Below are 22550 nucleotides of genomic sequence, written 5' to 3' on the forward strand. Positions count from 1 at the left end.
GAACTCAATCACTTGAAGTGAATGTAGTCGCCAACAAGGCAGGTTTGCAGGACATTAAATGTCATTATGAAGCCTATGTATCATGACATCAGGGTGTATTTAGCTATATGTGGACATAAATTTGTTCTCATAACCATTAGCGTAGTGGAAAAATAACTAATAAAATTAACTCTTAATATAGTACTATCTACCAGGTGCTATTCATATAATAAGAAATTCGATCACCCGAGTGACCTATGATGATCCCCATTTTACAAGTATGGAAAGGTGCAGCTGAGGCTTACTAGCCCGAGGTCATCTCAAATAAGTAGCAGAGCCAGAATTTGGGCAACCCAGATGATTGGGCTCTAGATGACAATGCTACATTTTATTGCCCCATTATAATGGGCAGATTAGCCATTACTAGCTACGTTCATTGTTCAATTCATAATATTTTACGAGGGTCTATTTGTAGTAAGCCAATGTTTGCCCTCAGAAATGGGTTAGGGAAAGAATACTCAAAGTGCATAATCCTGACTTGGAAAAATTGTGCCTTTTAAATGTTATCCCAAAGCCTTAAAATAACTTTCAAGAGTGACTCAGTCTGTGCTTAATCAAAATATTGCTAATGATGAAACAGCAAAACCTCAGAAGTTTTAATTACCAATCACCTAATGGAAGGCACGCCCTGCTCATTAAATCTCTCAACGTGGAGCTAGGAGCGTAGGCTCTGGCACATTTCTCTGCAGGACACAGGGATTAAAGGTCGTGTGAGCTCCATGCGCTTCTGGACCTAGAACTTAAATGTTGAGAGGTATCACTTTGAAGAAAATTGATTAATATTTTATAGTGAAGTGACTTTACCAGTAAAAATCTTCAAGAAGAGTTGATGTGATTCTTAAAATCAACTTAGATGCTCCCACTTTGGATTGCCGCCCTCTTACTCTTCGGCACATCCACAGGTAAGACTCCTCATTTATTAGTCCTTGAAAATGGGGATATCGTCACATCCCAAATGTGGCTGACATGGGCTTTGAAATACTAGCTTTCTTTATATTTTGATTTACTTGTCATAAGGGAAATGCCTCAACTTAGTAATACTAAGTCTGATGAGTATGTAAGCATCTATTTCCAATAAGTTAAAAGTTGCTGGGTGGTCTCCTACTGGGCTCCCAGCTCTGCACTTACCAGCCTTATGGACTTGGTCGAGTAACTTCTCTGTTAGTCTTAATTTCTTCACTTCTAAAATAGGTATAGAGCAGTAAATGAAAAAATACATTCATATTTTTAATTTCAGTACCTGATTCACTGTACATGCTGAATGAATGAATGAATGCATAATTAATGCTGATTAGAACTTCCAGGTTGATTTTTTTGTATTTGGATCATGTTTTTGGGAAGGGCTTTTGATCTGTGAACATTTCTTACACACTAATTCCACACTCATGTCTTGTGCTTTTTCTGTCCTTACGTATCTCCTATGTACTAGTTGGTTTTTCTCTGTTTTTACTTCCTTTTACTTTGTTTTGGATTTTTGTTTGTTTGTTTGTTTTAATTTTTTTTAAAAGATTTTATTGTTTATTTGACAGACAGAGATCACAAGTAGGCAGAGAGAGAGGAGGAAGCAGGCTCTCTGCTCAGCAGGGAGCCTCACTCAGGGCTTGATTCCAGGACCCTGGGATCCTGACCTGAGCTGAAGGCAGAGGCTTTAACCCATTGAGCCACCCAAGCGCCTCCGTTTGTTTGTTTTTACCTCCTGAAGCACAACAAAAGTTAGCTGATATGTTTTAACCAAAATAGAATCAAAGAATTTCAATGTCTTTAGTCCCTGCCCTCCAGCTCTTTACTACGGGATGAAAGTGGATGGAGCTGTTGTTTGTTGTAGGATGTCCCAGAAGGGGCAGGAAACAGGCCTGATTTGAATGTTGGAAGCCGTTAGACTGATGAGCTCCAAAGCAGAACTGAGCGAGAGAAGTCGGCCCTGGTCTCTTTTCCCTTATCTGCCACCTCCTTTTCTCAGGTGGTGTCTCCTCCTTCCAGAGTTCAGAGCCTCTTTGCCATCTCTACACACAGCCCACTCCTCAAAACCCTCTCCCAACAAGGATGCTCCTCTGTTTTATTTCAACCAACAAATACAATCACCTGCTGTGTGCCGGGTACTGGGTTCAGCTCTGGGCACGCAGCGGTGATTGACAAGGCTTCCCTATGTCAGAAATGTTTGCTTCTCAGCAGGGAGTGATTTCTGTTTGAAGGCTTATCGAATTAATCACAAATTGTAAAATGGCAGCTGCCAGAGAGCTGCCCCCAAATGGACCTTGTTACAAATTTAATAGATGCCAGTATACGTAGTAATACAGATGCAATGGAGAGTCAAATTTTAAATTATAGCACCTCTGTAATGAATGTATAGGTGCCATGGAAATAAATAAATAAATGTGTATATATACACATACAATGTTTATATTAAATAATCTAAATTTCATATAATTACCTATTTTTTTTTTAAATTGTTTGGCAGCTAACTCTCTCCTCAGTTCCCTCCTTACTTTGTTTAAATCCCATGGTCCATCACGATCACTTCTTATCATGCACATTGGACTTCTCTCTGTTAACTCTTGCTTCACTTGGCTTAACCACAACCCTGGTTAAACCTGTTTTATTTTTGGTTTTTTTAAAGATTTTTTTTTTTTAATTTGTCAGAGGGAGTGAGCACAGGCAGAGAGTGGCAGGCAGAGGCAGAGGGAGAAGCAGGCTCCCTGCTGAGCAAGGAGCCCGACGTGGGACTTGATCCCAGGACCCCGGGATCATGACCTGAGCCAAAGGCAGCCGCTCAACCAACTGAGCCACCCAGGCATCCTCACAACCCTGGTTAAATCCAACACTTCATCTGCTTTGTGCAGCTGAATGTGCCGGGAGAAAAGCACATAGCCCGCTGCTTGTCTCACTGCGAATTCGTGGGTACCGTGGAAGACCCTAAAGCCGCCAGGCCATCTCACTCCTCTTCTGTCGTCCATTCATTTTGCTCCTGAGTGGTTTCATTCTTCCCCCCTCCACTCAAACCTCCAACACTTTCCTGCTCACCCCCACTCAGCTGATGGCCTGGATTCCTATTTCAGCAAGAAAATGGAAACAAAGAGGCCTTCCTGGAGCTCCCAGCACCAGCTACATGGGTACACCTGCCCATACATTCTCCCCTTCTCTCTCTCACACAAGAGAGACGGTGTTTGGCTCCAACAAAGGCCAGCCCTTCCCCTATGTATGATTTAGAGTCTGTGTCCTCTCATGTGCTCAAGGATCCTACTCCGCGATCTTCTGTCTCTCCTGTCTCACCAATGTTCTTCCTCCCTTCCGGGACATTCCCAGCAGGACACAAACGTGTTGTTTCACCCATCTTTAAAACTCCCACTTCTGAGGTGTGTACATAGGGTTTCTTATTTCTCCTCCCCTTATTTCTTGAACTCACTCCAGTCAGGCTCTCACCTCAGAAACTACAGCTTGTCATGGTCACCAGTCACTCCTGTGGTGACAAGCCCATGGTGAATTCTGCATCCTTATCTGTTTCGACCTGGCAGTATTTGGTATTTTTGATTGTCCCCTCCCCTGGTCACAGGGTTGCTTTTGTTTTGTGTGTGCGTGTGTGTGCATGTGTGCGTGTGTGTGTGTTTAAGTTTTTAAGTTGGCTTCTAGAATGCCACACTCTTCCAGATTTCCTCTATTTCTTCAATGACTTCTTGGCAGTCTTGTTTGCTCTTTGCCTCTCATCTTCCTGATGTTTTAATGATGGAGTGTCCTTGGATTCCATCCTGAGATCATCCCTCTCCTTTACCTGTCATCACTCCCTTGGGAATCTTATCCATATTCATGACGTCAAATACCAACTTTATGTTCAAGCCTTCCAAGTTCCTGTCTCCAGCTGAACTTCTCCCGGGAAGTCCCGTCTCACGTCCTCAGTCCTGCTGTTTCTGTGGCATCTCCACCATGTGTCTAATTCCATAAAAGCTACATATCCAGAGCGGAGCTCTTGATTCACTCTCAAATCTGTCCCTTCTAGAGCTTCTCCTACCCAATTAATGACAACTCCAGTCTTCCAGGAACTTCATCTGAAAACCTCAACATCATCCTCCACTTTTCTATGACATGTCTCTGCTAATTAATCAGTGAGTTCCTTTGAATCCTCCTCACAATTTATCTAGAAGCTGACCCCTTCTCACCACCCACCCTGCTATCACCTTAACCTTCTGGACACCATTCTCTCTTGTCTAGTTGACTACAGTGGCCTCTCAGCTGGTCTCTCTGCCTCTCCCCTTCTCCTGCTTCAATCAGTTCTCAAAACAAGAGCCAGACTCAGTCAGTCTGCATCACTTTTCTGCTCAAGGCCCTCCAATGGCTCTCCCCCTCACCTCGGAGGAAGCGCCAACATCCTTCCAATGATCTGCCAAGCACTGGATGCTGTAGTCCTCTGTAAGCTTTCTAAACACCCTCCCTGCTACTTCTCTACCATCCCTTATTCAACCCCCTGAGACTACATGTGTTCTAGCACTCCAATTATATTTTATTTTAGAAAGAGACTGTGGTAAGTACACTGTAAAATACAAAACCTCAAGAGGAATTCCAGGGCAGCAACCTGTAAACAGCCATGCAGATATTTTTGTAGTAAAATCTATGAATACTTCTATTAAGTGGGATAGTGAATACACACACACACACACACACACACACACACGCACAGTTAGGTCAGTTTCTGTTGCCCAATGAATCTGCTGCAAATTGAAAAACAAATGAAAAAGTCAACACCCCACTTCTTTTCCCCAGAGATTTTTAGATTTTGAAACTGCAGAATCAGGGGTTGTGGACCTGTCTCTCTCTCCCCACTGACCCCTCATCTCTGGTCAGGGTGAACTCCTTGTAATTCCTCTGTCACACTGAGCACGCTCCTTCCCCCAGAGGCTGGTATGTTCCCTTCCCTCTGACTAGAATGCTGCCCTCCACCAGAAATCCCCACAGTGTGCTCCTCATCCCCTTCGACTATGGATTCAAATGCTTCCCATTTTAGGGGCACCTGGGTGGCTCAGTTGTTAAGCATCTGACTCTTGATCTCAGCTCAGGTCTGGCGCTCAGGGTCACGAGTTCAAGCCCCATGTTGAGCTCCACACTGGGCGTGGAGCTTACTTAAGAAAAGAAAAAAATGCCACCTACTTTAGTTAGATCTTCCCTGGCCACCCTATTTGAATAGAAACCCCTCCTCGCCTGAATATACATACACTTTCAGTTAATTTATGTGTTCTTATTCATTGTCCCCACAACCCCTCTAGCCTCTACTCCATGAAGATTAGGATTATTTCTTCCACTGTTGAATCCCCAGTGCTGAGAACAGTGTCGGGTGCATAATAGACACTCAAATAAATATTTCTTGACTAGATTAATGAATCAATTTTCAAGATTTTTTCGTCATTGGAAAAGGCTGCTCACAGTAAGATAGAGAAATGACTCATTTAGAAAAGTGGAAATTAAGAAAATATGAACTGATATGCCAACTTTATATGATTTCTTAACCAATTAAACCTAGCTTCCTGTATTATGCTATATTTCAAATGCTCTTTTAAAGAACTTTTAGGTCAAAAAGGAAATAAAGCACTTCAATTGCAGAATATATCAAAATGTAATGACTTAAGAATTGAAGAAATTAGAAAAAGAACAAGTAATATTGAAGGAAGAATTTCATTAATTAAAATAAATGTAGAGGTTAATGCATTAGAAAAACAGGAGAAAGGCGGCAATATAATTGATAGATATGTATGGTGGTTGTTTAATAAAACTTAAGAAATAGAAAACCATGCTGACAGATTTAAATAAACAAAGGGAAATAACCACAGGTGTGAAAGAAATTAAAATGATTATACTATGTATAAATTCAGGCCAAGAGAAATGAAATTTTATATGAAAATCTTACTTTTTAGACCAAAATAAATCTCAGATCGGTGAACATTTAGAGTGAAACTGAAATAAGAAACATATAAAAGAAAACAGAGTGGAATTGTGAATTAACTTGAAGGAAGGAATACTTTTCTAAGTAAGGTGAAACCCCAAAACCGTAAAGGAAAAGATTACTCATTTTTTTGAATAAAATGTGAAACTTCTGTAAAACAAAAATACAAACAGCAAACTAGAATATCTTTTCTCAATATCTGACTGGAAAGCAGCAAATCGTATTTGAAGAGTTTATACAAATATGAAAAAAGCGAACGTTAGAAAAAGTGCATAGGACACAAAGATCTCACCCACAGATGTGCAAAGGGGCAGAAATGCACAAGATATTCATGTGTGTGGGTAATTCAAGAAATGCACAATTAAATGACAAAAGGCTTTTCCATCCGGTGTACCCGGTACCCTTCCATGGCAGACTGTATTATTGTTCCCCATTATTTATTCCCTGTCCCCGGAAGAGGACTCTGCAACCTCAGCCCCACCTTTGGCCACAGGATGTGCAAAGTCAGTCCAAGTCTCAATGCCTGTGTGAAGAGCCTTTACCCGCTTTCTCTCTGCCCCAAGAGCAGCATGTTCTGAACAAGTTGTCTCTTGAGCTTAGATCCTAGAGTGAAGAGGACCGTAAATCAGAGCCACAGCGAACCTAAAACTGTTGCAGCCAAGATGTAACATAAATGAGAAATAAACCCTGATTTTGGTAAGACAAGGAGATTTGGAGGCTCTTGCTTACCACAGGCAAAAGCTAATTAATTAATATTCCTCTGGGTTCTACTTAGTGATCGAATGAGCTGCCTGATGGTCCCTATTTTACCACTTAACAGCAGGGACTCATTGGGCAAGAGTGATTGCTTTATCTAAGTGTCCACTTCCTCACCCACGTGACACTTAGGGCTCAGTCTGTTTTTGCTGTTTTAATTATTATTAGTAAGATAAAGAAGTCACACTGAACATCATTTGGAGAAGTAGTGTGCTTTTTTTTTCTGTTATAATTTATTTTATTATTAAAGTAATCATTATTAATCATTGAAAACTGAAGACCATAGATAAGGATAAAGAAAATAAAAACTATGCGTTCTCATCACTGTTAATATTTTGAAGCACTTCCTTTAAATTTTATTTTCCCCCATGCATTTTAAATAAAACCATACATAGTTCTGCTACCTACCTGCCTTCCCCCCCCCAGCCCTGTATTATTCTCACTTTCATTACTATTTGCATTACAGATTCTGTAAACATTTTCAATAGCTGCATATCTTCAAGGCTACCATTTTAAAACTATATTCCTTGTTTTATATTGGTCATTTAAGTTATTGGCCCAATACCAACTTACTGATTTTATAAAAAACATGTTATTTTTAAAGAACTATTAATCTTTCAATCTTTTTTTTTTAAAGATTTTATTTATTTATTTATTTGTCAGAGAGAGAGCGAGCGAGAGCGAGCACAGGCAGACAGAGTGGAAGGCAGAGTCAGAGGGAGAAGCAGGCTCCCTGCGGAGCAAGGAGCCCGATGTGGGACTCGATCCCAGGACACTGGGATCATGACCTGAGCTGAAGGCAGCGGCTTAACCAACTGAGCCACCCAGGCGTCCCTATTAATCTTTCAATCTAAACGGCTTTAGTACCTTATGATGTTGACCAGTCTCCTTCATCACATGTAGTTTCTTCTAACTTTATGCTCTTTCAGTGGGCATTTCCTTATGAAAAAGGACATGGTGACCAATAACCCTGGTAAGTTACAAACATTGAAAATGGACAGTATTTATAACAACCTTCATTTCAAAATCCAGACTCACTTCCATAGATTGAATGATCTGGTAAAGAATTTGTGGGGGGGGGGGGGGCATGTAACCCAAAAAACAAGGCAGCTGGACATTCTAGGAAAAAAACAGAAGGTTCTATTAGAAAAGCATGATCTAGGAGCATCTGGGTGGCTAGGCCATCTGACTCTTGATTTCGGCTCAGGTCATGATCTCGGAGTCCTGAGATGGAGCCATGAGTCAGGTTTATGCTCGGCACAGAGACTGCTTGAGATTCTCTCTCTCCCCCTGCCCCTCCCCACCATGCGCTCTCTCTCAAATACATGTATCTTTAAAAAAAAAAAAATACACAATCCAAATGTAAACTCATTGTTCCAAATCAGAACTGGATGTATGTATGCTTCAACGGAAAAAACCAAAGTAGATTCCAGGCAGGAGAAATGTTGATTGAGGAGCTGTACTGTACTAGGGATATATGGAAGAGGGCACATGTTTACTCTTGCAACAAGAGAAAACAAAGGCAACCAGAGAATCCAGGAAAATGAGATGGCACAAGTAAAGCATAATCCAAATATGGAGGAAACTAAAATGACACTCATGTTGAGCAGTTCGTGTCTATGAAAAGATCATTCATTTGAATTTTCTCCTCTGAAGGGAATGGGTAACTGAATAATGAGGTGCAGACAAGGAAATGTAATTATAGCACACTAACTGGCTCTGAAAGGAAAAATATTTATCTAGTCATAATAATATGTTTCTGTTTATTGATATTCAATTTTTTGGAGCCAGCCTACAGATAAAACACGAAAGACTTAATTATGATTATAGAGCAAAGTCTGATTGTTATCAACTTTGACGGTATGAAAGTCAAAGTATGGCCGGCAGCCTTTGGAAGATGGAAGGGAAGAAGACAGGCAACATAGCTTAAACCTTGTCTTGCAAAGGTAGGGAGTCAGGTTATGAGGAGTAGGAGGTATGGATCAAAAAAAAAAAAAAAAAAGAATACTGGGGCATCTGGGGTGCCTCACTCGGTTAAGCATCTGACTCTTGATTTTGGCTCAGGTCATGATCTCAAGGTCATAAGATCGAGCCCAATAGTCTGCTTAAGATTCTCTCTCTCCCTCTCCCTCCGCCCCTCCAGCCCCCATGTTCTCTCTCTCTCTCAAAAAGAAAAAAAAGAAGATGATGATGATGATTACTATTTAAGTTTATAGTGGAAACCGGGGCACCTGGTTGGCTCAGTGGGTTAAGCCTTTGCCTTTGGCTCAGGTCATGATCCCAGGGTCCTGGGATCGAGTCCCACATTGGGCTCTCTGCTCAGCAGGGAGCCTGTTTCTCCCCACCTCTCTCTCTCTGCTTACTTGTGATCTCTGTCTGTCAAATAAGTTTATAGTGGAAGCCATTAGATGAGCTAAAAACAATGTTACTGACTGTAGAGGAGGAGGACTTGAAACAATGCGGAGAGAATTGTCCTGTAGGAGCTCTTGCCCCCCAGCTTCATGTCAGCCCTTGCCCGGCCAGCACTGGGATGCTCAACCACAGTGCCCCCTGTTCAGCCACTCCCAGAGAAGCACTGTCAGCAGGGACACTAGAGGGACGCTGAGGCTCCAGGGTGAAAAAAGGAGGTGCTCCTTCCTGTTGGCTCCTGGTTCCTGTCAGTGTTTTTCCAGCAATGACTTGTCACCTCTGCATGAACAATTGTCCAGTAGCAGCCGAAGGCTCTGGTTTGCAGTTGTTCTAAAACCCCTGGTGCATGGGGTACCAGGGTCACCTGGTGCCCACTCAAAGATGCCAGCACTAGCCGGCTAGCACCCCTCTTCAGGGACTGAACCCCAGCTCTGGAGACAGCATCCTGGCCCGGGTCTAGCAGCCCTTCCTCCGAGTTTCCTCATTTGAATTAACAAACCTCTTCTGTGTCCCCCACCAGCCCCCTGCCAGTGGCTGCTCCCTGCAGTTGTCACCTGGGAGCTGCTATCTGGTCCCCTTTTTGCCTTTGGTTCGCCAATATCTGGTTAATGACGATTCATTGTATTAAACTCTCACAGTTAAAAATAAGCGGTGTGATTTGTTTCTTGCCCTGATCCTGGCTGATCCCAAGAATAGGTGGGTTAAATTCTCATTTATTACTGCAGCAAGTTAATAGATCATGTGTGACTAAAGTTAATATATCAAAACTTAGCGGGGTAAGCGTGTTATATAGAGAGATGGGGGTGACCACCAGAATAACTGTCGCCTCTGGGGTCAGGGCTGGGTTTGGGGGTGAGGAGTGGATTGTTGCTCACCTGTATAATTTCTTTTAAAAATTTTAATTCTCTATCCTCTCTCTTTATATTTATTGTGGAACCTCATTGGTAGGGAATGGAGAAAATGCAGTATCTCCTAAAATTTTAAAGTAAAATCTGGTGGACTTGAAAGTCAAAGTCTGATTTGCCATATTTTGGTAAATGGAAAAAAGCCCTCAAATTCAAGTCTTCGAACAGCTCTAGTCACTAGTAACAAATAATCCTAAAATGAACAAATGAAAACCAATGTAATAAGTAATAATAAATTGAATACATAATTCATTAATAAGTTGAACAAATAATAACAATTATAATTGAATAAATTAAATTATTTATCCATTAAACAACAGGACATGAAGTGGTTTTGACTATTAAATGAAAAAGAAAAGCCTTGTTGAAAAGACAAAGGAAAGTCAGTGGATGGCAGAAATATTAAGACTCTGTTTCCCCAAAGCTTCTCATTGTAGAGATGAGTGAGGAGAGCTCCAGACAGAAGAGACTTGGTTACAACTGAATGAAATTTTGCTGTCCCTGTGCTCTCAGGAGACCTATGCCGTCAGGTTTAGTGTTAGGCTCTGGGGACTCCAAGGTCCCTTTCAGCAAAAACTTTCACTCTCATCAGAAGAGGCAGGAATTCAGGGAACACTCAGCATCCCTCTTATGTCCAGGCCCATTCACAAGGACTGTCCTGGGTGATGGGTAATCTTCCTCTCAAGGCTGTAAGATAAGTGGGATTAACTCTACTTTGAAGAGGAGGAAACCGAGACTCATAAAAGAAAAAAGAATTGTCCAAAGTCAGGAATGCCTGATTCCAAAGCCCCTATGCTCTCCTTGTGGCACTGTGATCTACAAAGTCATAGTCATAAGTAACAGGAGGAGGGTGCTGGCAGAAGGGGAGTGGAGAGCACTCTTTAAAGAGAGTCTCCCTGAGCTGAATTTGTTGGACTTGAAGCCCTATTTCAATGAACCATTGTGGTGGGAAACCCAGCCTCTCTCTGGGCCTGGCTCCTATAATACTAACACTCCATCTTTTTGCTGCAGGAAAAGAAGTTTGCTATGAAAGGGTGGGATGCTTTAAAGACGGTTTACCATGGACTGGGACTTTGTCAAGACAGTTTGCAGGTTTGCCCTGGTCTCCAGAGGAGATAAACACTCGCTTTCTGCTCTACACTAGACGTAATCCCAAAGTCTATCAGGTAAGCTAATTTGCTGCCTTCACACATCAGTTATTCTACATCAGAAGATGTAGCTATAGATACAGAAGGCCTAGGTTCAGTAACTGACTCTGGCACAAACTACTGATTTCAAGGCCAATATTTCTTTTTAGTATTGTGAGCCAGATTTTCTTGTCATATTATTTGTTCTAGGACTTAAATATAAAGATTGTTCTGCATCTCTTGTTTCATATGAAATGAATTTGATACTCCATTTGATTAATATACTAATTGAGAACTTTCCACAGGTAAGAGTAGGGACAAGCAACAGTATCTATCATGTCTCAAATTGATTAAATAAGACAGTATCCTGTTTATTGTATTAGGGAAAATGGGGTATGTAAACAATTAACTTCTGTTGCAGCACCAACTATAATCTGTTACGTAAGATACAAAAAAAGGAATCTGGGGGCGTGGTGAGGAAAGGCTTACCTTCCCCTTGGGGGTGGGACAGGAACCAGGAAAGGCTTTGAGGAAGACACCTGTTTGAGGTGTGTCCCACAGAATGGGCAGGGTTTGTGTAAGCAGAGACACACAGGGAAGTGACAAATGAAGTGGTGTGGACAAAAGAGAGCCTGCAGAGTATGTCTGATGTCATGTCGAGTTGAAAGGAGGACAGAGAGGAAGTGCTAGAGTATGGAGTTAGTTAGAAAAGTAGTTTAGAGATGAATTCTAGGGGACTAGAATCTTCCTGGGGACTCTGGGTTTTATTCTGTGAGCCATGAGGCCCCAGTGGGAGTTTTTAATGAGGCTATAGGTTTTTTACTCTGGCTGCAGTGAACCTTCGTAGACTGGAGCTGGGAGAGCCTGCAGGTGATTGCCAGAGCGTGTAGTTCTGAGCCGCCCAACACACTAATCATGAGCTACATGGGCATTAAAACTAAATAAAATGAAAAATACCATTTTTCAGCTGCACCAGCCACATATCACGTGCTCAGTAGCCCTCTGTGTCTAGTGGCTACCATTTTGAACCATGCAAATGTAGGCTATTTCCACTATCTCAAAAAGTTCTCTTTGAGAGTGCTAGAAAACCAGACTCAGGGAACTAGCCTGAGCCAGAGCAAGGGCACAAGTATGAGAACAGAAGACCGACATGATGAACATCCTAAACTGTCCTGAGATATCACATATGAGTCACAGGAAGAATAATGACCCTCTTGTCAAGAAAACTTGAATGGGGATGCCGGAGAATGAGTTACATTTGGGACCAGTGAGGTTTGGGCCGGCTATCGGGTATTTGCATCTTAGAGCTCAGTGAGCAGTCTGGAAAAAGAGATGCCAAAGTCTTTTACCCCGAGGTAAGAGTTGAAACCCAAAGAGTGATGTGATCTTAGGGGCAGAGAAAAAAAGCATGATACTAGACCTAAGTGGAACGAAGGCCAGAGAACAAGCACTCCACGGTGCAAGATAACTTCCCGTCTCTACCCGCCCCTGTGTCTCCCTGAGCCTCCCTTTCCATCAGACCCAGCCAAGGCACCACACCAACAGAACCTGATGTGTAGCTCTCCACAGACCAGACGCACACGTACGTAGGGGCACACGGCTCTTCACTGAAATCCGCCCTTTGCTCTGTCGATGACAGCTCTATCCAAAACAAAGAGGAAAAGCCTTTATTTGGGTAGAGAGAAATTTACCAAGAAAGTGTACTCAAAAATGTGATTTCCGTAACTATCAAAAAACCAAGGGAGGGATGTTCCACAGCTTTAAAAAGAAATGGCATCGCAGTAGATGCCACAACATGGATGAACCTTCAAGACATTTTACAAACTTAAATAAGCAAAGACGCAAAAGGACAAGCATTGTCCATTCCATTAAATTCCCCTTATATGAAACCCCTAGGATAGCTGAATTCATAGAGATGGAAAAGTAGGATAATAGTTACCAGGGCCTGGGGGAGGGGACATTGGGGAGTTACTATTTCAGGGTAAAGGATTTCAGTTTGGGATGATTAAAAATTCCTTGAGAGGGACGGTACTGATAGTTACACAACAATGCTGATGACTTCGTGTTACTAAATTGTATACTTCAAAATGGTTAAGATGGTAATTTTTGTGTTATATCTATTGTGAATCTGTTGAATATAAAAGTTTTGGAGCACCTTTGCTGTCTGGTTAGAACTTTAGGGTACATGTGTGTATTCAGGACTAACTGAACCCCGGTCTTGTCCCTCAGTCCTCATAGGACTCATTGGTCCTTAGTCCCTCTACATAGTGGCCATGTACTTGAACTTCCACAGAGCACAGGCACCAAAACAGGTGATAAAGGTCAGTCTTTGGGAGAATGTGGACCCTAAAGGCAGTGAAGAGGCTGTCAGACACTGAGTCCTCTCCTAATAAAGGGACCATAAAGGCAACATTCCTCATGTCTTTTCTACTCCCTTCCATTTGGAAAAAACCCTGTGACAAACCAGATCTGCACTTGAATTTCGCAGTGGATGGAAGCCTGAGGGTTTGGTGTTCAAGTGTTTTTACACCAACAGTCAGGATACAGGTTGGGTCAACGTCCAATACTAAAAACCTCAATGGCCCCAGGCTTGGCCCATATGCTACACTTGGTGTATGAGAAAGCAGAAGTTAACCGCGCAATGGTTTAATGTTCTCTTTTCCCAGAGGGAGGGCTTTTAAAGCTAACCGTGGTGCAATAACCTGGACTCTTCGGAGAGTCCCAGGTCTTCACAGCTACAATTCTGTAAGAATGAATCCAATCTGCCATCCCCCACAGTGGCTCATACAGTTAGTCACTGGTGGTGATGCACATTTTGCGCAATTACGGTGGTTTCTGAGCCTGCAGCTTTTCTCAAGGCTGGGACATGCCTAACTGGTGACTACTTTTGACTGACTGCAGATGAGATCACTGAGAGAGTAGCCATGCTCTGTGGAATGGGTCGATCTCATACCAGTCAGGCTCTGTGATTCTTCAACGATAAGAACGTTAAAAGTAAAGGTCTGAGCTCCCAGCTCACCACGGAAACTTTACCTCGCCCTTTCTTGGGATAACCCCTTCTGTCTTGACACCCTTTTATGGCTCTGCCCTCACGGCAGCAGAAGCTGAGGTGTTCTCTTTGAGTTGATTCCATGGTGTTGTTTCCTGTTTTCTAGGTTAGTATGTCATTTCACAGGGGTGTGCCAGATTGAATACCTGGCACCTTTCCTACTTTATTGAATTCTTGAAGGCTTTTGTGACAGTAGAGGATGCTGGGGTCCCAGAAGACTTGCCGCATGGACACTTTGAAGCTTTCACAAGGCCCCACATCCAGCCTCCAGCTCTTCTCATGACATAGAAAGATTAAACAAACTTTTTCTACCAAATCCCCTTTCTCAAATAGGATTGAGATGTTTTTTCTTTTCTTTTCTTTTTTGACACAGAAATAAAAATATGGTTGGTTGTTTAAGGAGCTCCAGTTGGAGTTGGAATTAACATCTGGATTCTTTTAAATATGTAGATGGACAAATGTTTTTGTGCTTGGATTCCATGATTCAGTACAGCAGCACTTCCAAAAAAAAAGCCCAGATATGTTTGATTTTCTTATCTGTCTCAACAAATCCCACATCTGCTCTGGGCCGTATCAGTGAAGAACAGTATGATCAGACCCCAACTTGAGAGCTCAGTGGTAGAACATGTGACTTCAGGGAACGACCATGTGAGTTTCAACCCCTACACCAGGACTTGTTAGCTGAAGGGCCTTTGGACAAGTGACTTGACTTCTCATTGTGCCCTTTCCTAATCTGTAAAGTTAGTACCTACCCCACAGTGTCATGGAGGGTGAATGAGCTACACTACAAAGTGCTTAGAACAATTCCTGACACATACGAGTGTAGCTATATTATAATGACTACGTAAGTTAATTTAGGATTCTCCTGACTGCTTGCTTACCATCCTGGAGATATTTTAACTAGCCCGCAAGTTGTATGATCAACTTGCATGTTACTGTTAAACACAGGGCCAAGAACAGGCCCTTCCTTTGAAGGATCTTTGCTGTGGGATTTGCCATGGTCCAACTTGCAACTCGCTGATTAGAGGCCTCATCTTTTTTTTCTCAAAATAGTATTTTGAGCATTTCTTAGAGTGTGCCTTTTCACGTTTCTTTTAAGAACGAAATCACTTCAATGCCTAGTATCACTTTGAGTTTGGTTGGTTATAAAAACAATCCAACAAAATACAAGAAATACGAAAGAACATTTAAGGTAATTACATAAGATGATCATTAATATGCTATTGTGCTGCATGTGGCGAGATCCTAAACTTTATTCCCTCCCCCATAAAGTGGGGTGAACAGTCTCTTTTGCCGCCTTGTCAGCATTTCCTAAGCCTCAAGCAGCACACGGCTCATGGATTCCACGGGCAGCAGAGAAGTAAGTGCTAGAAAAAGTGAGGCTGACGGGAGCCCTGAGTACAAGGGACCCAGCATCGTCTTACAAACCTTGCCCTAAAACCAAACGTTTTTCTTTCCCTTCCTTGTGATTACTTTTATATATTGTATTTGATAATGCATTAATAATTTCTTGGTACTTTGCCGTGTGTAGCAGTAACTATTTCTTTGGTAAAAATGTATTAAAGAAGATTGTTAAAAATCAAATGTAGTGGAAGACTTTTGAGCAGACTTGGAATAATTCTACTAAGTGTCAAATAATTTTGAATTGTTATTTTACCTTAATCTCTTTTCACTTGAAACAGGAGATCAGTGCAATTAATTATCTAACTATCCAAACCTCACACTTCGGAACAGACAAGATGACCCGTATTAACATCCCTGGATGGAAATCAGATGGAAAATGGCAGCAAGACATGTGCAATGTATGATATGAATAGACTCTTCTTTATACTGGTATAAAAGCTGTATGTTTAATGGGAATGTACTTTGCATATATTAATGCATATTCATGAAAAATCCTCCATTCGGTTACTCACATTGTCCCTGTCCCAAGGCCCCAAATGAATTATCCATTTCCCATTTATACCCACTTATTATGAATTGCATAGATTATAATGGGAGCATATTTCTTTGTAATTATTCTTTGATAAAGTCTCACTTTTGACAAAAGATTGAACGAGATGATAAATTTCTCACTTAAGGGAAAAAATTTTCCAGGTTCACTCTAAGAAATTAATTTTCCTCCCTTACACTCAAGATTAATAGACTGCTAACATAGTAAGCAATTAATTATTTATAAGGCGATATAGTATATAGAGTCAGGCTGCCTGAATTCATACCGTGGTTCTATGTACCACGATCATGGCTAAGTTTAATTAACTTGTCTGCGCTTTGGATTCTTTATCTGTACAAGGGTTTAAATAAGATGATATATGCAAAAGGTTTAGGGCAGAACCTAATGTGTACTCTGTTCTCGATACCTGGTAGTGTTATTTCTCCCTCCTCCCCAGTATTATTTCTTATTCTGGAATCCATTGCTCAGTCACTTTGGCTTTCTTTAATTCTTCTTTCTTACATACATAATAAATCTTTGTGCCAGGTGTTACTGAAAGCGGAAGACGTGAATTGCATTAACATAGACTGGATTAACGGTTCGCTGGAATACATCGACGCCGTCAACAACCTGCGCGTTGTTGGGGCTGAGGTGGCGTATTTTATTGATGTTCTCACGGTAAGAAAAGTTGATTTTTTAAAATTGTGTTTAATTGGTTTTGCATCATAACACTGAAGATTTGCGTCGATTTTATGGCGTTTTTATTGCTTACACAACTTCTAAGCGCCTTGTGAGATACTAAGCATTCCGTATGGTGACCAGGAAAGGGAAGGGACTTCTTGGAAAAGAAGTGCCTGTGATTCTACAAAGCGCCACTTGGTGGCAGTGTCCCTTCACAGGCTCCTCGTCCAAGGCTTCCCCACCCCTGACCCCACCCCCAAGGTCATGTCCTGGGTTGGCTTGTAAGACTGGCTCCTGCCAGTTAGTTTTTGTCCCATGGTAAACCTATCCTTAATGATTATAAACTATTCCCATCTTATGAATGCCATTTGTTGGGAATGTGAACTACATGGTCCCACAGAAACTGGGTTCTGTGGCAGTGAATTAGTCAGGTCTGTGGTCCAGCGCAGGCACAATAACACCTACATTTTCTAAAAGAATAAAATAGCCAAGTCTTTTGCTATATAGGAGGGTTACACCCTGAGACACTTATAAATCTCCATATGCCCTACCATTATAGAAAGTAATTTCCCACCATAAAATGCAGCAAAGTAAAATCTAAAGATTTATGACCCTTTCAGACTCTTAAGGTGGGTTCACTCATTCATTCAACAAATATTTTTCTCTGCGCCGCTGTGGGCTAGGCGCTGTTCTAGTCACTGAAGATACAGGGCGAGTGAGTCAGTGTTGCTGGTCTCACAAAGCATGAGGACAGTATATGAAGTCCAAGGCAGTGGGACGGAGAGATACTGGAGCAGAGGCTAACCTAGGTGGGCAGCCCAGGGAGCTGATGCTTGCACCTGAGCTCAATGAGGAACCCATTGGAGGGGACCCATGGGGGCAGGTCCTCACCTCTGCCCCCACACGGCTTGTCCTCTCGTCTTGCCTTTGAGGGAGACCAGGGCACAAGGAGGTACTTAGAATGGGTCCTTGCATCCAAAAGATGAAATCCGGTTCATCTCTTCGGAGAAATACCTGTCCTAACCTTTTGTGAATTTCTTGTGGATCCTGGGACCTGCACTGTGGGCTCTTCTTGGTCCAGGAAATAAATGACAGTGACTTGTCGGAGAGGAAATGTTTGCTGAGCGGAAGGGGAAAGCATTTGCTGTGGTCCATGTTCGGTGAATTGATGGGGACAGAGAAGGGGATGTCTGCAGGGGGAGGAGGGCTGATCCGATACCAGGCTGTAGAGGAAGACAGAGAGAAACCCGAGATTTGAAAGGGTGACCGCAGTGGAGGAAGGGGCCCCCTAATGATCAGGAGACATCCTTGGATGCACATTCACATGTGACGGACGGAGAAAATACTTTTATAAGGCAGCACGTAATATTGTCATTACTGGTGGGAAAAAAGTGGAACATTTGATCAAATGACAAATTTATCCACGTGAAGGCGATTGCTTGATTTTCACTGTTACCGTGAAGAGAACTTGAAGCTCAGATGAAACTGAAAGGGCTTGCTCCTTTGTTCCCTGTTGAGTGTGCGTGTGTGTGTGTGTGTGTGTGTGTGTGTGTGGACTCTTAGGCATACAGTCACTTTGGGAATAGTCGTTAAAACTCCTCGTTGAAGACCAAACTCAGCACACACATTTGCTAGAGTGTCCTTCAGCTGAGGAGACAGACAGGGAAGGTGTGTAACAGCCCCGGAATGACCACATTTGAGCCACGATGGGAGTGTGAAGCAGGGTTGGGTCTCAGGGATGGGCCGGAAGCCATAACTGTGGTTGCTGGGCAGTTCTTTTCCCGAGGACCACGAGACCCCTTAGCACAGGGAGAAGAACCTGACCGAGGTCATTCCTGCAGGCCTGTCCTGTCCTTTCTTTTTCAGCCAGACAAGGAGGTAGGGGGTCACTTTGTCCTTTGACTAGTCGCCAGCCTGTGTGTGAGAGGGACAAATAAGATATGTCAGGCACAGGGAAGCCATTCTGCCTGGTCTCTTAAAAACATGTGTTCTGTTTTCCTTTGAAAACCCAATCAGAAAAAATTTGGATACTCTCCTTCTAAAGTTCACTTGATTGGCCACAGCGTGGGAGCACATCTGGCTGGGGAAGCTGGGTCCAGGGTCCCAGGCCTGGGAAGGATAACAGGTAAGCCTGCCCTGGGGGTGGGCCTGGAATCTGCTTCCATGTTTGTCTACACACAAAATCAGTGTCTGAGACACCAGCGGCAGTAGAGAAAGCGGATATAAGATAGGAGGGAACGGGGCTCAACTCACATGACAGCGCTTTCAAAGCAGGAGGGTGGAAGTCCACGTTCGAGAATGTTCCCTGGGGGTCACCTGCGGCGGCAAAGTATCGGGAGCTCCCCACCCAGCAGTCGAGGGTGGCTTATGAGCTACAACATGCGCCATGCCACTCCGGAATGAGCCAGAGCCTCACTGACGGTTCTGGAAGGACGTTCAGGACACATCGGGGTCACAGCTCAGCGTGGACGCTGGCTGTGTGAACTGTGCCCATGCCGTTCCAGTTGCTAGAATGTTGACTGTTACCCCTGGACATACGGTCAAGTCTAAGAATAAGTTGCAGACTCGGGTATGCATACACGATGAATTAGCACGGTTTAGGATATACCGCGAATTAGATTTTCGAGGACGATCATCATCTCCCTTTCCGGCACTGCGACTTCCAAACTAATCGAGTCAGATGGAGGGAGATCAGAGTGTCAGCTCCAGTATCCACAAACTGGCCTGGCCTCTCTCCTCTGCATCCCCAAGCGACATTCAGGCAGCAGGCGCTGGTCTCCTCGGCTGCTTTGCGCCTGTCCGCGTCCTGGCCACTGTCCCGGCTCAGGCCCTCTACATCGCTCGCCTGGATTTGGCCACTTGTGACAGGTCCCCCAGCCCAGTCCCCCACAAGTGCTGCCAAGGCATCATGTTTCCAAATACGAGCTGCCGCTCACTGCCAGAACTTTCTGTCGCCCAAAGCCTCTTAGCTTGTCACATAATGGTTCATGTATCATCGTGGCTTTTCATATTTTTGTGCTATTATCCTTTGCCCTAAATGGCCACTATTCACCTTTCAAGATTCATTTCAAGTGCGCTGTCCTCCGGCAGAGTTAATTCTCTCTACTTCCCAACTCCTTTCAAATACGCCTCTATTATATTCCAAAATGCAACTTCTGTGTTGCATGGTTCTCTATATACTCATATATAATTATTCATTCACCCGTTTATTTTGAGACACTCTTAACTACTAAGAAAGTCTCTCTTACCCCCACCCCTCCCCAGGCCCAACATATAGTATGTGTACATTTCCTGTTGGTTAAAACAATAAACTATAGTTCTGTGTGTGTACATATATACACACACATACTTATGCTTTAAATTCAAACTTGAACTTTAAGTATCTTTTCCTAAAAATAGTTAAGAACTCCAGATTACGTGTATAGTGTATGGTCGCTGCAGCTTCCCGGTATAGCAGACTTTTCCTGCCGAAAACTTCCTCTTTCTTCCAGCTCCCAAATCCCAACACCAATGCCAACACCAGCCCATGGCCGCCTTTCTTCTTTGAGATAATAAAATTGTATTTTTATTCTGAAGTCGTCGTGTAGCAAAAATCCCCCTTTGCTCTAAGTTTTCAGGCCCGGGAGAGCGAAGAAGTGGGCAGAGTTTGTGAACATCCTGGGGTCTACACAGCCTGTGGGCATTTCAGCCCTAAATCAGAGGGAGGAACTTCACTATTCACGTGTTTGCAATCACATGGGGTCACCATAGATTTGTGAAGATTTTGTTTTTCTCAATTTTGATTTCAAAAATCAGATACTATTTAACTCCTAATTCTTCCTGCCAAGTGAATTATCCCATTGAGTAAGTAGAAAATAATACATTTTTAAAGGCTCTCTGAAAATCCGAAAATTGCTATAATTTAGATGTTGGAATCTATAGTCCTTGCAAGTGGTTAGTTTTGGAACAATCGTGTTCCTTGTGTAACAAAAGAACCAAAACGTCAAGAAAGATAGGAAGTTTACCATAAAACCAGTTCAAAGCAGAATTAAGTGACAGATTTTAAGACATGTATAAGTTGAACCTTCTGCTGTCTTTCCCCGAGACCTCCTGGAACCCCCCAAATGCAGGTTCCCGGCTCCCCTGCTACTTGCCTGTTCTCTGATCCGCAGAGTCTGATGGGCGCCTCCTATTTTTGGAGGCATCTCTGCAGAGTTCTTGACTTCATCAGAAGTTTGCCGCTGGTCGGTGATCGCACACGAAATAATCAAACAAACTTCCTAGAGTTGAAGATCGATCCTGAGCCTGTTGTGTCTTACAGGCGCGGGGCCCAAACATTTACTGCTCACTCCTGCCATATTTCCACGGGTCAGCTGCAGCTCCACTCCAAGTCCTCTCCACCCCAGGACCCTGTGTCCACTTTACCGCAGAGACTTTTGCTAAAATGTACATCTCCCCTTTGGCAGACCTGTAAGAGCTTCCCATTGCCAACCAGATGGTGCCCCAACCCTTTTGTGTGGTTCAGACTACACCTGGCCCCTGCTTACAATGTTAGCTTTGTTTTTCACCCAGTTCAAAAATTTTGTACCCTAGCCCTCAAAAACCGGTTATAGTTTCCAAATGTGTTAACCGTTTCACCTGCAGGCCATGAAGAGTCTCTTTCTTACCCCTGGGGTGCGGCTGTCCCCTCTTGACCCCGGCCGAGTGTCCTGGTCCCTCAGATCTCTGCTTGTATTTCCATGTCCCGCAGAAGCATGCCCCAACTTCCCAAGTCTGGTTTGTGTGTCCCTTCCCTGTGCTCGCATAAGACCTAGGCTCCCCTTGGTCTCTGGATTGAGAGCTCTGGATGGAGGTGCCTTCCCCGTCCAACAGAAAGCTCCTTGAGGACAAAGCCAGGCTTTATTCCTTGTACTCAAGTGCTGAACCTAGCTCCTGGCCCATAGTAAGTGCTTGATAATAAGTGTCAAATGTGTAAATGAATAGATCCGTGAATGGTCATAACATCATAGAGACCTCTACATAGCTTACCTTTATCCCTCCTAGATACTTGAACAGGACACAGTGGGCTGAGGGTCTAGACACTTGGGCTCTTCGTCCGTTTTGCCTCCAGTGTATGATGACTTTGTTGAATCACTTCATGTCATCGAATGTCAGGCTTTTCATTTGTAATATAATGAGGTGGAAATAATGAGCCACAGATGAAAACTAAGCTGAAGATTTTGCTTTGTAGATTCATGTTTAGAGTGAAGAGCTCTTATCTTTTCTTTTTATCTGTATTTTTGCCTACAGATGTTGCTTTTGAGGTCATCTGCGATCCATAACCTTAGTTACATAGATGGTAATCCCTGTATAGACCCTAGCATTTGATTCTTCCGACTTTGTTGTTTGGCATTGTCTGGACACAGCCTTGCTTGTGCATAGGAATCTGACATTGTATAGAGACCTGCATGTATGTACTCAATTTAGGGATCAGTACTTTGTCTTGGGGGGTGTTCGACCTGTGTAAATCTATCCCTCCAAAATAACAACAACACTATGAATGTGCTCTTGGAGAGAATGTGTGTTGGTCTAATGGCCTTTCGTGCTTTTCCCCAGGGTTGGACCCAGCCGGGCCATATTTCCACAACACTCCAAATGAGGTTAGGCTGGACCCCTCGGATGCCGACTTTGTCGACGTCATCCATACAAACGGAGTTCGCTTGCTCTTTGAGTTTGGTAAGTTTTTGATACAAACAGAAACTACACT

The 22550-nt window shown here is 43.1% G+C and overlaps 1 protein-coding gene across 1 annotated transcript in view; it reads left to right on the forward strand.

Annotated features, from left to right (window-relative positions):
• Positions 1-892: 892 nt before the first annotated feature.
• Positions 893-22550, forward strand: part of PNLIPRP3 (pancreatic lipase related protein 3) — a gene marked incomplete at both ends in the record, with an annotated part of 33584 nt that continues 11926 nt past the window's right edge. Inside the window, 6 exons of the mRNA XM_082719269.1 lie at positions 893-941; positions 11047-11201; positions 15894-16013; positions 16691-16822; positions 18842-18950; positions 22400-22519. Coding sequence (XP_082575395.1) covers positions 893-941; positions 11047-11201; positions 15894-16013; positions 16691-16822; positions 18842-18950; positions 22400-22519 — 685 coding nt within the window. The remainder of the gene's footprint in view (positions 942-11046; positions 11202-15893; positions 16014-16690; positions 16823-18841; positions 18951-22399; positions 22520-22550) is intronic.

Source organism: Mustela nivalis, assembly GCF_964662115.1.
Source record: "Mustela nivalis genome assembly, chromosome: 2".
NCBI classification, from domain to species: Eukaryota; Metazoa; Chordata; class Mammalia; order Carnivora; family Mustelidae; genus Mustela; species Mustela nivalis.